The sequence below is a fragment of the Erythrolamprus reginae genome, chromosome 1 (assembly GCF_031021105.1).
Source record: "Erythrolamprus reginae isolate rEryReg1 chromosome 1, rEryReg1.hap1, whole genome shotgun sequence".
NCBI lineage: Eukaryota > Metazoa > Chordata > Lepidosauria > Squamata > Dipsadidae > Erythrolamprus > Erythrolamprus reginae.
The window spans coordinates 197295174-197312144 of record NC_091950.1 but is presented as its reverse complement, the minus strand read 5'-3'; the positions used below and the strand labels follow the sequence as shown (position 1 = coordinate 197312144).

At 35.4% G+C, this 16971-nt stretch overlaps 1 protein-coding gene across 9 annotated transcripts in view; it reads left to right on the top strand.

The window, feature by feature from the left end:
• The window catches only part of NCKAP1 (NCK associated protein 1), a 75221-nt gene that overhangs the window by 45906 nt on the left and 12344 nt on the right, over window positions 1–16971 (top strand). For all 9 annotated transcript variants that reach the window (XM_070731895.1, XM_070731894.1, XM_070731890.1 and 6 more), the window contains 9 exons: window positions 2815–2947; window positions 5175–5256; window positions 6007–6065; window positions 8517–8662; window positions 10923–11055; window positions 11961–12080; window positions 13086–13225; window positions 15071–15202; window positions 16251–16469. In XM_070731895.1, the coding sequence (XP_070587996.1) occupies window positions 2815–2947; window positions 5175–5256; window positions 6007–6065; window positions 8517–8662; window positions 10923–11055; window positions 11961–12080; window positions 13086–13225; window positions 15071–15202; window positions 16251–16469 (1164 nt within the window). The remainder of the gene's footprint in view (window positions 1–2814; window positions 2948–5174; window positions 5257–6006; window positions 6066–8516; window positions 8663–10922; window positions 11056–11960; window positions 12081–13085; window positions 13226–15070; window positions 15203–16250; window positions 16470–16971) is intronic.

The following is a 16971-nucleotide window of genomic DNA, read 5'->3' as shown; positions in this document are numbered from 1 at the left end:
TGATTGAAAGTTATATATCAAGATTTATAAAGCACGGTTTATGTGACATGGTGATTTGAATATGTGCCATACTAGTATTGCATCAAGAACTGCATTACTTAACTATATAAAAGCTTGATCATAATACAAATGTTTCTTTCATTCAAAATATTAACTACTAGCAGTGTTTAGAAAGTTGAAAAATAAAAATAGGATATAAAATGCAAATTGAAAATAACATTTATTAATTAAATGAGACTGGACAGGGCTTCCAAAAGCATTAATTTGTCTATAGAAAGTGAACAGACAAGAAAGTAATAGGACTCCAACAGAAAATGTCATATTAATAAAGGTATTTAATACCTTTATTAGGTTTTTTGTTGCTGTTGTTTTCTGTACTATCACCATGTAGATAACTAAAGTGGAATTTGAAACATGTTCCCATCAGCATATCTTTACTGTATTATTGCAGTGATGGTGAAATGGCTGCTGGCAAGTCTTTGAGAATAATGTGTTAATAATGTTAATTAATTTAATATCTTAAAAATATAAGTAAGATAAATAAATAAGATACAGATAAATTATGTGCATGCTATACTAATGCTCACCGGGTCCTTCAGTGTAAAGAATGTTCCAATACCTCTCACCTAAAAGATCTCAAAAATGTTATCAATATCTTAAAGAGATTTAAAAATATTTATGCTAATAAATTCACATACATGGATAATTGTGCTGTAAGGCAATCTTTAAACTACAGTAGATCTCAAAACCAGTTTGTTCTGTGGTGATATTTGATGAGTCAGCAACAAGCAAAAACTACACTGAACACATACATAAAGTTAATGTGTGCGTGCACACAAATAAGCCCATCCATGGATACTGTGAAAATTGTCCCTTATAGGCTGATGGGACCTTACGGACCTATCAACCGATGGCATGGTATTTTCCAGTAGAATTGCTTCTCTCAAAAGGATAACTCCTTGTACGAGAATATTCCCTGCAAATGCTCTTGGATGTGTGCCATCATTTTTAATCGATTGCCAGTAGTTCAGTAAATGCCTTGTTTATGATAGAGGTTTTGTTTTAGATATCCATCTCTGTTGGCTTGTTTAAACAGGAACATTTTAACCCTTCCCCTCTGTCTTTTCTCTATAGCAGAATAGGGTAACCTTTCCATTGTCAAGAGCAGCATTTTAAGAGACTGAATAGTTCCAAATGGGTAGAACTACATCACAAATACGAATGGGTAGAACCACAGCACACATTTGTTCCTGGGTCGAGCACTTTACTTTTTGAGATTTATTATACTGTGTTCACATGTTTTATATCTGAAACTGGCAGGAAATAAATCCTAGACGAGGGTTAGAGTTAGGAAAATGCCCTACATCTCAAGAAACCATAGCATTACTGGTGGCCCTCCTTCTCCTTGGTTCCCTTAGATCTTCCTTCCCATTGAACAAGTGATGGTGCCAAAAATGATTCATCCTTTCCAATTGTCCCCTTTCAAATTGGCTTTTTAATATTTTTCTTCTTACTATGTTTCCCCCAAAATAAGATCCTGCCTTAAGTATATTTGAACACTGAAATAAGTGCTTGGTCTTATTTTTGGGGAGATCTTATTCACCTCTTCCAGTCTTGCCTGATTTCTAGCTCTGTCTCCCTAACCAGAAGAAATGGCAGGCACTGGATGCTCATATGTTTAGATATTTTCGGGGAGAGCTTATTTTTGGTGGAAGGCTTATTTTTGGTGGAGGGCTTATTTTGGGAGAAGAGTTATTTTCGGAGGAGGGCTTATTTTCGAGTGGTGTCTTATACAATGGTAATTATATAATTATATAAGCTTAACTGGGACAAACGTAAAGCTTTTTCAGTAATAAAGCGTTTGCTATCAGGCACAAAAAATCAAGACTATTTATACGATCACAGCATAAATGAACTAGTGAAATGTATCCTCAAGAACCTAGCCAATTAACAATCAAAATTAAATTGGTGCTGTGGATTGACAGAATTCCGGGGGGTGGGGTGGGGGTGTCTTTTGTACCAACACAAGGGCTCTAAATTAATGATGCATTTAACACCACCCTCCCAGCTCTGCCTGCACATCTACATTTGCATGAAAAGATACTTTCATGTAATATTTTCACGAGATACCTTGTTTAATTCTCTTCTTTTTACAACTCTGTCTCATTAACCAATGAGACAACCAATCTGCATTGGTTGCCGATCAACTTCCGGTCACAATTCAAAGTGTTGGTTATGACCTTTAAAGCCCTTCATGGCATTGGACCAGAATATCTCCGAGACCGCCTCCTGCCGCACGAATCCCAGTGACCGATTAGGTCCCACAGAGTGGGCCTTCTCCGGGTCCCGTCAACTAAACAATGTCGGTTGGCGGGCCCCAGGGGAAGAGCCTTCTCTGTGGCGGCACCGACTCTCTGGAACCAACTCCCCCCGGAGATTAGAACTGCCCCTACTCTTCCTGCCTTACGTAAACTCCTTAAAACCCACCTTTGCCGTCAGGCATGGGGAAATTGAAACATCTCCCCCTGGGCATGTTTAATTTATACATGGTATGCTTGTGTGTGTGTCTGTTAGTATATGGGTTTTTTTAAATCTTTAAATATTTTAATTAATTGGATTATTTATGATTTGTTGCACTTGTTGTGAGCCGCCCCGAGTCTTCGGAGAGGGGCGGCATACAAATCCAAATAATAAAATAATAAAAATAATAAATTAAGTTAATGGTGAAAAAGCAAAGTCATCCGAGCTTATAGGTCTTTTCCTACTCACTCAAATTTACTGTTTTTTTCCATCTGTTTTATTCTATTCCTTCAGGCACATAGCAGAACTGATTTTCTACATGGAAGAGCTTAGAGCACACATACGAAAATATGGCCCAGTGATGCAAAGATACTATGTTCAATATCTATCAGGTTTTGATGCAGTTGTTTTAAATGAACTTGTACAGGTGAGTGGTGAAGATTTTGCCATAAAATTTAATACAATTTGCAAGAGTTGGATTAAATACAGTACTGTTATGTTTATTTTTTAAAATTACAAGTCAGTGTAAAAGCCTGTGTTTCCTATAGTGATAACAACATTTTTAAGGGCTTCGTATTTTGTCTGGAAGGACAACTCACCTTTTTCTAGTGTCCACTAGATGGGGCTCAAAGTTTGTTCTTCATCAAAGAGTCATTAAGATGTTCAGAAGAGGAAATAGTTACCAATGTGCTTATATTTTTAAACAATAAATGCATATAATAAAGTTGAAGGTTGTTGCAACAAGGAAAAGGCATGTGAGGACATCCCAGCAGAAGCGAAAACAATAAAAGCAAACAACTAGTACCTCTCGCCCCTCTTTTATTAGTGTAGTTTAGTAACCTTTGGTTATCTTTTAATTTGATTTATGATCATAGCTGAGTTGTCAGGATGGGTAACAGAAATTGAACAGCAAACTACAGACAAAAATTAAAAAATGTATGTTCAAAAAGAACACTTGCATTAATTGAGAAAAACCTGGGGAAAAGAATACATTGTGACTGCATCTAAACAGAGGAAATATGTTCCTTGGAAGGGGTCCCCAAACTTGGCAACTCTAAGACTTGTGGACTTCAACTTCCAGAATTCTCTTGTGGACTTCAATTCTTAGAATTTTCTGGAAATTTTTCTGGAAAAAGCTGGTTGGAAAATTCTGGAAGTTGAAGACCACAAGTCTTACAATTGCCCAGATTGAAGACCTCTGCTCCAACCCTTTAAGAGTGAACCTTGGCCATCAGTGGCATTTTTAGAAGGCCTTTTCTCCATGTTTGGATAGCTTCCAAAAAAAAAAAACCCCCCCGATGGTCCTGCAGATAATCACATTGAAATTATACAATAGAGATACAGATAGAAAGGTATTTATAAAAATCAGTCATTTATATGGCACTTTGAGGCTCACGAGGAAGTTCCCTTCCATGAATTAAACTGCCACACATTTCAGCTCTACCTAGCATGGTTAAGACAAATTGTCTAAAGCATTTGATAGTAACTATTAGGTTGGCTATCCCTGAATGCCAGCATTTGACTTTTGAAAGTTCTCAACTATCTTTAATTAAAATCTCTAGTTTTCCTGCTTTCATCAATAATTTCTTGGGATTATATCATATAGATATCGGGGTAGGGAATGTTAAAAATATAGTTCATTTTTGTTTGTAATTAAATTATTTTAGCCTAACAGCTATGAAAGAATATTAAGAACAGTTTTCAGATTAAATTTTGTTGGTTGATTTTATTTTCTTAATAACCCGTCTATAAAATTATGTACTCTCCTTTACCCTAACTCTTTTATACATAGATTTCATTCATAAGAAACAATCCCAAGAAAAGAATTTGCTGCTTTAAACAATTGCAGACACTTGTTAAATCCACACTTACATGGCTTTCAAAGCACCTTTTTATCATTAATATATAGAGATAGAATGTGTTTGTGTGTGCATATAAGAATTCCCTTTTGTGGTAACTTGCAGTTAATGATTACAGAATTATCATATTTTTTGGAGTATAAGATACACCAGAGTATAAGAAACACCTGAGCTTTTGGAGAGGAATATGGGTGGGGGGGATTCTGTATACCAGCTATTCATCTGGCTATTTCTTAGCCTGGTCAGCTTCAGCGCATTAGTTCACTTGCTGGTTTTGAGATTGGGTTGGTGGGGGATAAACTTCACCACATTCATTCGCTCTCGTTTTGAGGTTGGGGATGATTGGGGCTATGCTTTTAAAGCACGGCTGATTGTCGGAGGGAGCAGCAATTAGTAAAGCAGACAAAGCATGGATGATTGCTTTGCTTGTGTTTGGGCTGAAAAACAGCTTCAAAAGCACAGCTGATCCTCAGAGGGAGCTTTAGTGACTAAAGTGGAGAAGGAGTAAGAGAAGGCAGCAGCTGTTCCAGGAAGCCATTTGGGGCACCGCATGAGTGTTTGGAGGCTGAAAATGCAACGTGGGTAGCCAAAAACCACAAGTCATTGTCAGTGGCAATCTCTGCAGCCAGGAAGAGGATTGCCAGAGGCTGAAGGGTAGGGGCTGGTTATATTTGGAGTATAAGACGCACTCAAATTTTCAGCCTCTCTTAGGCAGGAAAAAAGTGTGTCTCATACTCTGAAAAATAACAGTAAGTAATGCTCTAACTTGTTCTCTTTATACATTTTAATATTTAGAATCTTTCAGTGTGCCCTGAAGATGAATCCATCATTATGTCCTCTTTTGTAAACACTATGACCTCTTTGAGCGTCAAACAAGGTAAGAGTGTGTGTGTGTGTATGGGAGAGAGAGAGGAAGGGAGAAGTGGAGGGGGAGAGAGAATGAATGAAAGAATGAATGAATAACAATGAGAATGAAATTAAAGGATTTAAAAGGAGTATGGTTTAGATGAGTTATCTACTCTTCATTCTTCATTAAAAGCTACACTTACACCAGGGTGCAGCAGAAGAGTAGAAATCTTGTGAGATATCCACATCTTGCAAAATCTTAATATTTACAAATGACATTGTGGGGTTCGAACTTTTATTGTATCTTATCTGTTTATTTATTCAGAGGCACCTATAACAGTGAAAGTGTTCTTGCTTGAAAGTGCTGATTCCTGCCTTTTATTATTCTGAACAATATTGTGCATACAAATATATAGAGAATTGTGTGTTTCGTGCAGCTGTTTTAACCAATTAATAGGCATCTTTGAATTATTTTTTCCCCTGCATGTGTTTTTGAAACATATTTTGCATAGGACTAAAAATAATCGGCAAAATTCTTATATTATTATTATTATTTATTAGATTTGTATGCCGCCCCTCTCCACAGACTCGGGGCGGCTCACAACAGTGATAAAACAATATACAATAGCAAATCTAATATTAAAAGTGTAAAATAACAATTTAACATTAAAAGCCTAAAACCCCCATTATTTAAAAAGCATACACATTAAATACAACATGTTAAGATTGTGCATTAATAATGTGTTACCAAGTTGATTTTTCATTTCCTTCTATCCTGCAGTTGAAGATGGAGAGGTATTTGACTTTAGAGGAATGAGGCTTGATTGGTTTAGATTACAGGTAAGAATTATCCTCTTGTATTCTAAAGTATTTTACTTTTTTCTGCTCTAGATGCTAATCATTTTCAGCTAAGCTAATAATTTTTAAGTTTATGATTTCATATTTTCAGAGCTATATTTCCTGAGCATAAGTGAATTTACTAAATAATAATAAATGAACTTAAATGATTAAAGCTGCCATCTTGATCTACCAGCAAAAAGTATGTTTGCTATTGCTATTGTTCATGCATGGATGGTAAATTGAATAATTTGCATATGACCATCTGGGTTTGGTTATTTGGAACAAAATAATCTCCAAATTAACATTAACAGGCCTAGAATTTTTCCAATAGAACTGGTAATTTCTATATCATTCATATGGTTAGAGAGCAAAATATAAAAACTTAAGATTTCCTACATGGGCGCTGCCTGGTGAGAGGAAGGATAGTTTCTCAAATATTCCATTGATTTTTGAGTTGTTAATTTTTAAGTATATTCCATTATTTTTTTAAAAAAAACTATAATACAATATATAACGTTGGTCTGATTCAACAAATTATATGTCAATTTAAAGGTGAAATATGCCCAGATTTTAATGGACATTTGTATACTTTGTTCCATGTCTTTTATGGTGAAATAAATCAATGTGTCCCTGATTGATTAATCATCTCTCATCTGATAATCATAGGATATGTTTTATATTGCAGTAACTCATACCTTTAAAACAAAAAGACCTCTTGTTAGTCTTAGACAATAATTTGCTGCTGACAAGCAGAAAAATGTTATTTTTCAATATCTCTGTTGTCAATGTGTTCCTACATTTATTGATGTTAAAAGGCATTGCATTGATTTGTACTTGCATAACTTCCCTATATGATTTCATTGATTCTTATTGGACATGCTGGAAAGAGCTACAGTAGTACAATATCCTGCATGGGCTTTAAAAGCAATGTTCAGATCAGATTTTTCTTTTAAACTGCTTTGGTGTCAGGAGGTAGAATTCTATTAAATCAAACATTGAGAGAGTTTCAGTGAAAATACAAGCTATTCTGGCAAGGCCTTGTAGAGACTGCTCAGTTGACAAAACTGCTTCCAATTTGTGATTGCTTGTGCTAGCTATATCTGGGCAGAAGAAGCATTTGTTTGGATTAGCATATGAACCATTCATTTATGTTCACCTAACATGGCAAGCTAGTGTCAGTCATCTAACAATCACCACATCAGGCTTGAATGTTGAATATGTGAGCCGTGGTGGCACAGTGGTTAGAATCTGCAGGAGTTCAATTCTGAGTATCTCCAGGGTTGACTCAACCTTCCATTCTTCTGAGGTGGGTAAAATGAGGACCCAGATTATTGGGGGCAATAGGCTGACTCTAAACTGTTTAAAGAGGGCTGTAAAGCACTGTAAAGTGGTATGTAATCCTATGTGCTATTGCTATTTTTGGCATTATATTTTCTAAGAGCTCTAAAACACATAGATATCTTAATCTGGAGAACAAGCCTTTTCATAAAATAAACATTATTAGTCATTTAGACATGGCCCTTGTTTAAAGCAAAAGGGCAGGGTAGCACCAGATTATTTGAAGAAATGTAAAATAAAGTGTTACAAATAGAGAACTGTAATAACAGTTGCATAGCCAAATCAGTTTAGAGTTGGTTTTGTAGTTTGTTCTTGATGAATTTATTGCATGTACCCTAAGTGTATCCTTGTAGAAAGAACCCATTGTTAAACCCAAATAAACTTTTTTTGTAAGTTGCTTTTGAGATAATGTGTAAAGTCTGGTTTTCCTCAGTTGTTCAAAGAACAAGAATTGGAAGAACATACTAATCTTTTTATACAATGTTGGATTTCACCCATCCCTAAAAAAATACTACAGGAAAATATGCTTAAAATTTTAATTCTGCATTTGAACATAAGAGGTTTTGGCTGTAAACATATTGTTTCAAGTAACATTTATTTAATTTCTAATTTGCACATTACTATTTTAATCAGATTTGGCATTCATTTGACTCAGATAGCTTTATAAAAATATTGAAGAAATAAATGTTTTTTATAAGGAAAATAAGTACCGGTAACTCATAGTTCTAAATTGAGATGATAAACAAAAGTAACTGGAAAAATAGTCTTCCTAGGTTCTCAAATGACTCTTTCAATTTACTTATTTGCAGTCTACGAAGAGGGGCAGCACATAAATCTACTAAATAAATAAAATAAATAAACTGCCATTGTAAAAAGAGATTGTTTATGCATAAAAGGTTGTTAAGGAGCATTTTGAAATTTTCCAAATGGTGATTGCTAAAACTGACCTGTCCCAAGTTAAGCAAAATATAACAAAAGCATATTATGTTTTATTTTTCATTCAATTTTATTACATAAATATTTCCATATAAATGGTGACAGATTCTCTAAGAGGAATACGTCTTAGCCTGGGATCCCTCTTTTGTTTATTTTGCTTTTGTTTTATATTTACAGGCTTATACTAGTGTGTCCAAGGCTTCACTTAGTCTTGCTGACCACAGAGAACTTGGAAAGATGATGAATACAATAATTTTCCACACAAAAATGGTAGACTCTTTGGTTGAAATGTTGGTTGAAACCTCGGATCTTTCTATATTTTGGTATGTCATTTAATTTAGTTCTGAACTTTTGATATTAGTCCAACTCTAAAGAAAATGTACAAATTATGAAATACTGTATAAGGTCTGCTGTTAACATGATTAGATTGCATTCTTAATAAATTGCAGTTTATTAGGCCCTACTTAATTCAATAGAACAGTTTTGAATAGATGTTACAGAATGCACGTATTAGTACATATTATGAGCTACTTCAATTCAGAGATTGGAAGGAAACTACTTTAATCTGGATTTTAGTCCTTTGATACCGACAAAAGAGTGGGAATACAGCTACTGATCTTATTAAATTGTATCAATTTAATCTAGTTGATTAAACTAGCCTCTGTGCCATGCTATTGCTTATATACCATATTTTTCGGAGGATAAGATGCAGCTTTTTACCACCACCACCCCAAAAGAGGGTGAAAACTTGGGTAAGTCTAATATACCAAATATACCCTGCCCATCCACCACCACCCCACTCTTTGGTCTATACCTGCCAGCAATTTACCTCCTCACAGCAAATAGCAGCAAAGCCTGCTTAGCACAAGCCACTGACTATCTGCCTCCCAGCACTCAGCTGATTGAATTAAGTTTCAGGCAAGCCAACTGCTAAAATGAAAGTAAAATATGGCGGCAAATTGCTGGAGGGAGCAGATTATGCTGAAATTGGCTGTTTGATTTTTGCTGCAAGGAGGTAAGTCAATAATTATAAATGACTATAGAATGTTCAAATTATTAGACTTATTTTTTAAAGACTGCTTTATTATTAACTTAACAAAATGAAGAAGCTTTTAAAAAAAATTGCTTGCTCTGAAGTGGCCCAGTGCTATGGTATCTTCTTTTAAATAGCAGAGAATACTTCCAAAAAACCACATCAATTTTAAAGAACTGTAAAAGTAAAATCTGAAATGTAACAATGTCCTACATAAGGCAGCTGAGTTAAACCCTCACTTAGTCATGTTTGAAGTACAGTAGATCTATTTAAATAATTGGGAGGAGTTAATGTGGTTACATTTAAGAAAACTTTCTGGCATTAATATACTGCCATAATGTACATTTCTCCAATTCTTTGCTGTGAAATACACAGCAAACAGTGCATATCATCTGTGCTGTTTGCTGTTTGACAAATTGCTGGGAGGCAGAGGCCTTTTTTCCTTGCTTTCCTCCCCAAAACGTAGGTGCGTCTTATACTGCAAAAATACAGTATTTATTGACAGTAGCTTACCTGAGGTGGGAAGAAATATATCTTGTATGGAGGCCATAAAGGAGATGTTACCAAAGACAAGGCTAGCAATGGTTGTAGAATTAGATCACTGCTACCAGCCATGCCATTCATCTGTTTGGCGGTTGGTGGTGGAATGCAACAACAAAGGAAGAAAAATTGTGCCACCCAATCAGTTTTGATTCCTGGAAACTACCCTTTGCAGTTTTTTGGCAGCATTTTTAAAAAGTGGATATATTACAGGGCTGAATGAGATTGACAGGCCTAAGGTCTCCCGGCTGACTTTGTGCCTAAGCCAGGAATAGAATTCAAGTGTCTCAGTTTTTATACTGGTGACTTAACAGACTATGGGAACCCTTTTTCATTATTTTGCTGTTCTGTTTTTTAATCAAAATCCACTTAGAAACCTTCAATTTTTAAAAGACCTTCTTGAATTTTTAAAAGACAGTTCTGCTCTTTTTTTCTTTCAAGAGGGCCATGATGACTTATTTATTTCAGAAACATTTGAAATGAAGATTGATTCTGTTGTAATTTATTATTGCTCTAAATATATTTATTCCTCTAATTTTATTAGAATAATTTGTGAAGCTCTTATATGTTATATCATGTTTCAGTCTTTAGATGGTCCCAGTTATTGTATAAATAGAATATAGGGTACAATTTCTGGTATTATTATTAATAATTAATTAATTAATTAATTAATTAATTAATTAATTAAAATTGTATGCCGCCCTTCTCCGAGGACTCGGGGTGGCTCACAAAATGCAGTACAATAATAATATGTGAACAAATCTAAAATTCTAAGCTAAAATCCCCTTATATTTAAAAATCAGTCAATTAATTCAAGCACACCCACACAATATTTCATGGTCAGAAAGAAGAGGGGGCATGCTCTAATTGCCTCAGGCCTGGCGACAAAGATAGGTGTTAAGGCTTTTGCGGTATGTTAAATGTATGCATTTAGTAACATGTTTTATACTGTTTATTGATATAAAACACTTTTTCCATGTAAAGTGAAAATGAATCATGATTCTTAACAGTTTTTACAGTCGTGCTTTTGAGAAGATGTTTCAGCAGTGCTTGGAATTGCCCTCCCAGTCCAGATACTCAATTGCATTTCCACTGCTTTGCACTCACTTTATGAGCTGTACCCATGAACTGTGCCCAGAAGAGGTAATACTGTGACTTAAAGTATTCCTTGCATAAGTAGAAAGAGAAGCTAGAGGATCATACTGTTTTTTATGTATATAAAGGCAAGACTGAATTAGGGTGTCTGCTTCGTCAGCCACAATCTGGTTGAACACAGTTCAAAATTTTGTCTGTTGTATTAGAAATTCCTCCATTCTTGACGAATAAAAAACAGAGGGCTGGTTATGAATTCACTCATACCCACATATAGATAAAGAACATTAAATTTTAAATTAGTGTTCAAATATGCCAACTAGTTTAATAAAATTTCCATAAGTGACCCTTTGGACAGCAGAAACTTAAAATACATTGGACATAAGCTGATACCTGAACTAAGATTGGTTCAGGTAGAAAAGCCTGGTTCCTATTAGATCAGTCTGACTTAGTCTGCTTATGTTAATGTTGAAGAAAGGGGGCAAAATTGGTTTAGAGGTAATATGTCAGAAAGTAAGGAATACATTTCTGTCTCGTCCCCAACTCAGCAAAATAGAAAGATCATTTTTAGCTGATTAATTTCATTTCTTCTAAGTTAAGGATTTTTTTAAACGTGTGGTATAAAATTATTGATATTGGTTCACATATATTTGGATGGAAAGAGGTTAGCTAGGTATAGTAAGAATGCATGTCATCTGTTTAATGTTGTCAATTCCTTTGAAGGGAGGTCTAGCCATGTGTACTTAATATATTTGTTTATTCGTTAGATTTCATTCTGTTGCTCAGTGTGTATAACCAAATACTTTAATATAATGACTAATCTATAAAGAATATCACCTATTTGCCATGGTGCTAGTTCAAATAATTTTTTAAAAGCTATTTTCAATTATTATTAATGATCTCCTAATTTTAAAAGAGTAGAAATAAATTGAAAATCGATTTATCTATCTTGATAGAGACACCACATTGGTGATCGCAGTCTCTCCTTGTGTAACATGTTTTTGGATGAAATGGCTAAACAGGCCCGGAATCTTATCACAGATATTTGTACAGAGCAATGTACCTTAAGTGACCAGGTGAGAAATAAATCTCATTATTTTGTATTGTAACTAAATGAAAGTCAGTACTATACAATAATTACACTTTTTTTTTGTTTATCCCTGCCTGTAACCCTTGTCTTCCATAGTTTACCTTGTCCCCTACTCACATTGAAAAGCCAAACCTGTCTCCCTCTCCCCCAATTCTATGTGAAATGTCACCTACATAAAATGAAAAATATATAAAATAAGAAAAAAACTTGAATATTTGTGAGATCATCTATCTCCAGTTAACTGCCCATCCTACAAGATCTGAAAGGTTGCTTCAGGTTCTGTTAATTAAACAGAATTACCTTCCGGGATCTGTAGGGTGTATATTCTCTGTTAAAGCACCTATCCTATGGAACAACAGACATCCCCAATACTAAATAGGCCCTACCCCTGAAGCTTTAGTTCTGATGTGAGCCAGAATGATAAACCTGCTGGAATAATAAAGGTTACGCACCTGGTTTCCACTTTAATGTGTTTTACTATATTATATTTGAGTTTATCATGTTTCATATTATAACATTTTAACCCTTGTTAGCTGCTTAAAGTTTACTTGGCTACCATGGGGGAGACATAAAATTAGAGGGATAGATTATTATTATTATTTATTAGATTTGTATGCCGCCCCTCTCCGAAGACTCGGAGCTGGGCGGACCATTCTAGCAATTTAGATATTGTTACATAATATAATATTTAAATTCTTAATGAAGTCTTTTTCATCATAACCCAGTCTTTACTTCAATCGGAAGCCAGCATAGCCTTTCATAAATTGGAATACATAGAAATTAGAATATATTTTTTTTCAATTTAAAATGTCATTACTACATTGCAAGTGGGTAAAATCCTGGAAATAGACGGTCTTACTCAAATCATCAAAGGCAAAATGATACTGAAGATACAAAGTACAGTGTTGCAAATGAAATCAGTTAGGGTTTTTGTGGAGGGTTTTTTTGCAAATTGTAATCTGTTTTGATTTTTTTCCTCTCCTTTTTTAAGTTACTGCCAAAACATTGTGCCAAAACCATTAGCCAAGCAGTGAACAAAAAGTCAAAGAAACAGACGGGTAAGAAAGGAGAACCAGAAAGAGAAAAACCAGGAGTAGAAAGCATGAGAAAAAATAGGCTGGTAGTGACCAAGTGAGTAATTCTGAGATTGTTTATCTTTAAGTAGATACTATTTATTTTAACTTTTCTTCTGTCTTTTATTTACATACATAAATATCGTGCTATTCCCTTCCAGGCCAAGTAGTGCTGTGCAAAAGGCAAAAAATGAGGGAGAAATAGTTAAACTACTTAAAAGTACAAGATACGAGAAAGGAGAGGAAATATAGCTAAATATATTTTGCAGTCATATCATTCACTATAACTCCCTATCACTTTATATCCTTGAAGCCATCTTTGTTTCTACAACATGACACATGATTTCATTCACTCCTTGCCTTTTGAAAATATAATCAACCGCATCAACTATACCTTTCTTAAAGGAGACATAAGATTAACCTATCTACCTTCTCTTGAATCAGGCATTGTCCTTTTATACATGACCAAACCATCACAATATTGGTTTTTATTGTTTTTTTTTCACTGATCGTATACATTTATTTCATTCTATATTCATTCATCACTCACCTTGGTGTTTAATGAATTAATTTGATAGTTTAACTTTCAGGCCCATGCTTTAATTTAAACCATACATCTACCTGACATTTTCTGCATCATTCAGGTTTCTCAGCCAAAGGGCTTCACTGTGCACAGTCATGATGCCAACCAACATAATCTATAGCATCACCATAAACATTTTCATAAATATATTTTAAAAATCAGGGAACATTTCACATCTTTGCCCTTCTCCCCATTTTGTGTTGAATCATTTTGCTAAGCTTTCCATTCTCTTGCATGTTTTTGTGTCATATGCTATTCTTACTACATCCATTAGTCAATTTTCAATAGCACATTTGCAGAAAATTGAATTCATTCGATTCACTTTATCAAATATTTTCTTTGAATCAACAAAGTGAACATTTCTCATATTTTACCCCAATTACTGCTACAGAGCACTAATTGGTCTGCATGCTCCCTACCCAGTTAAACTTAACAAAATGTTCCAAGTTTAGTTTGTCATCTCTTGGACCTTATCAATGAGAATCCTGCTTAAAAACTTTCCTTGACATACAGCAATGGTCTCCAACCTTTCCGATTCAGCAGATCTGCACCAGCATGGAAGAGGGGATGGCTTTGTGTGCATGCCTATGTGCCACTTTCAAAAATGCAGCTTCACACACGCACACGTTCATGCACATGCACCCACCACTTCCACTGCCCGGTTCCTAATGGGCTGCGGATGGGGTTGGAGGTTCCTTTTTTTCCAAGACAGAAAGAAAATGGCTGGTTGAAGGTCACTCACCTGGTTCTGTGCCTATGGCAAGACTAGTGCTCATAGTTTTCCTGTTCCTAGACTGATGCCTTAACAGCTCTCAAAGAATTATATACTGTAATTGCATTCAAATAGCATATATTACATTGGGGTTTACATCCTAGGGACCGATCAGAGCCCACAGAGTTGGCCTTCTCCAGGTCCTGTCATCCAAGCAATGCCAACTGGCGGAGCTGCAGGGAAGGGCCTTCTCTGTGGCGGCTTCAGTCCTCTGGAATCAACTCTCCCCAGACATTTGTACGGCCCCACCCTCCTGGCCTTCCAAAAGGCCTTATAAACACGGCTCTGCCGGCAGGCCTGGGCCGTTGAGCATTATACTCTGCTCCGGCCAATAGTAATGAACGAGTGATGTAGGAATGCTTTAACATTGGGGTTTTAAAATTGCATTTTTATTATTGTATTTTTATTATTGTTCGTCACCCTGAGTCCATTTTAGGAGAAGGGCAGCCTATAAATTTTAATTAATTAATATAGATTTACATTTAGATTTATGTAGTTTTAACTTTTCTTATGTGACTTGCATATTCTTTGTTTTTCACCTACTCAAGCCTGGACAAATTGCACACAGCACTTTCTGAACTCTGCTTTTCTATCAATTATGTTCCTAACATGATCGTATGGGAACACACCTTTACCCCAAGAGAGTATTTAACATCTCACTTGGAAATTCGTTTTACCAAGTAAGTCCGATTAAATGTTTTAAATGTTGGCCTTTGGCTGTCATGAATAATTCTTCTTTGGAATCTTCCATTTGTACGTTCCATTAGGTCAGGAGTGTCAAATTTGCAGCCCGTGGGCAGGATACATCACCCAATGGCCATGCCCACCCCCAGTTTAGCAAAGGGGTGGTGGAAAGTCATGATATGTCAATATGATGCTGCGAGTTTGACACACCCCTGCATTAGGTGCTGACCAACATTATAGTTGCACAGCTGCTTATTTTCAGTTGTGCAACTATATTATGCTTTGCCTTTTGTCACCTTACAGGGATTATAGTATTAGCATTTAGACTTATAATTTACCAAGGTTATGATCGTAGCAATCAGATATTCATGACAAATACCTTAAGTTTAGATGGTGGGATGTGCCTGTTCTTAATATCAAAACAAGTAGAATCATTGAATATTGGAAAGATCCTAGTCAGTTGACATTTTGCAATAGGCACCTCTATTGTTTTTACAGACACGAGACTTTGTTGCTTTTGATTAATCCTACCAGTTCAGGTAGATCAGGTAGATCAAAGCATACTTCAACATCTCTGTATGAAAGCGTCTAGCCTGTTAAACATTTTAATGCCAATCATGGGCTAAGCAATTGGCGTCAATAGAAACTCATGAGGTTTGGTTGTTTTCTTACAGGTGTTTCATTGGCCAAGCTAGGTAACATCATCAGTGCTAGTAAGGCGTGTGATTTGCTCTCATTTTGTATTCTATAAACTTATAAATATAAACAGAGAGTAAAACTGGTTTCTTACTAACACTGATGATGTTACTAGTTTGGATAATGAAATGTCTGCAAGAAAACAATCAAGCTCAGAGAGAACCCCTCATTGCAACCCTTTATTGGTACTGGAAAAGCAGGCTGCAAACCACAGACTGTTCCGATGATATAAATAACTGTGTTATAGTAGTTTAAAGCCAGATTTTGCTTTTTTGAGAACTCTTCACTTAGATCATTTAGTACCTGCATGACACTAATGTGCTAATAACTTCTTTCATTTTTACAAAGGTCAATTGTTGGGATGACAATGTATAATCAGGCAACACAAGAAATTGCAAAACCTTCAGAATTGCTAACGAGTGTCAGAGCTTATATGACAGTGCTCCAGTCAATAGAAAATTATGTACAGATTGACATTACAAGAGTGTTTAATAACGTCCTTCTTCAGCAAACCCAGCATTTAGATAGCCATGGGGAGCCAACCATCACCAGTCTGTACACAAATTGGTAAGAATTTGAATGACTATTTCCTCTGTTACGTTTTGTAAGAGGTGAACTTTGAGACTTAAAAAAAAAAGATTGAGAATGAGTGCCCAAGTAAGAGAGCATAGTGTGCCCTGCCTCGGTATGCAGCTTGAAACTGAATATGTCAGAGACCTTGTTTTTTTAATTTAAGAAAACTTCCAAGTTTACAATTTTTAAACTTTAAAAACATTGTAATTAATATTTCTTTAAAAACTTGGTTTTCATTAAGTATCAGTATAACTCTATGAACAATTGAATAAAAAAACTACAGTGTTCCCTCGATTTCCGCTGGGGATGTGTTCTGAGACCGCCCGTGAAAGTCGAATTTCCGCGAAGTAGAGATGCGGACGTAAATAATCCATTTTTGGCTATGCACAGTATTACAAGCCATCTCTTAACACTTTAAACCCTTAAATTACCATTTCCCCTTTCCTTAACAACCATTTACTCATCATTATTACTGGTACTCACCATTGAATAAGAC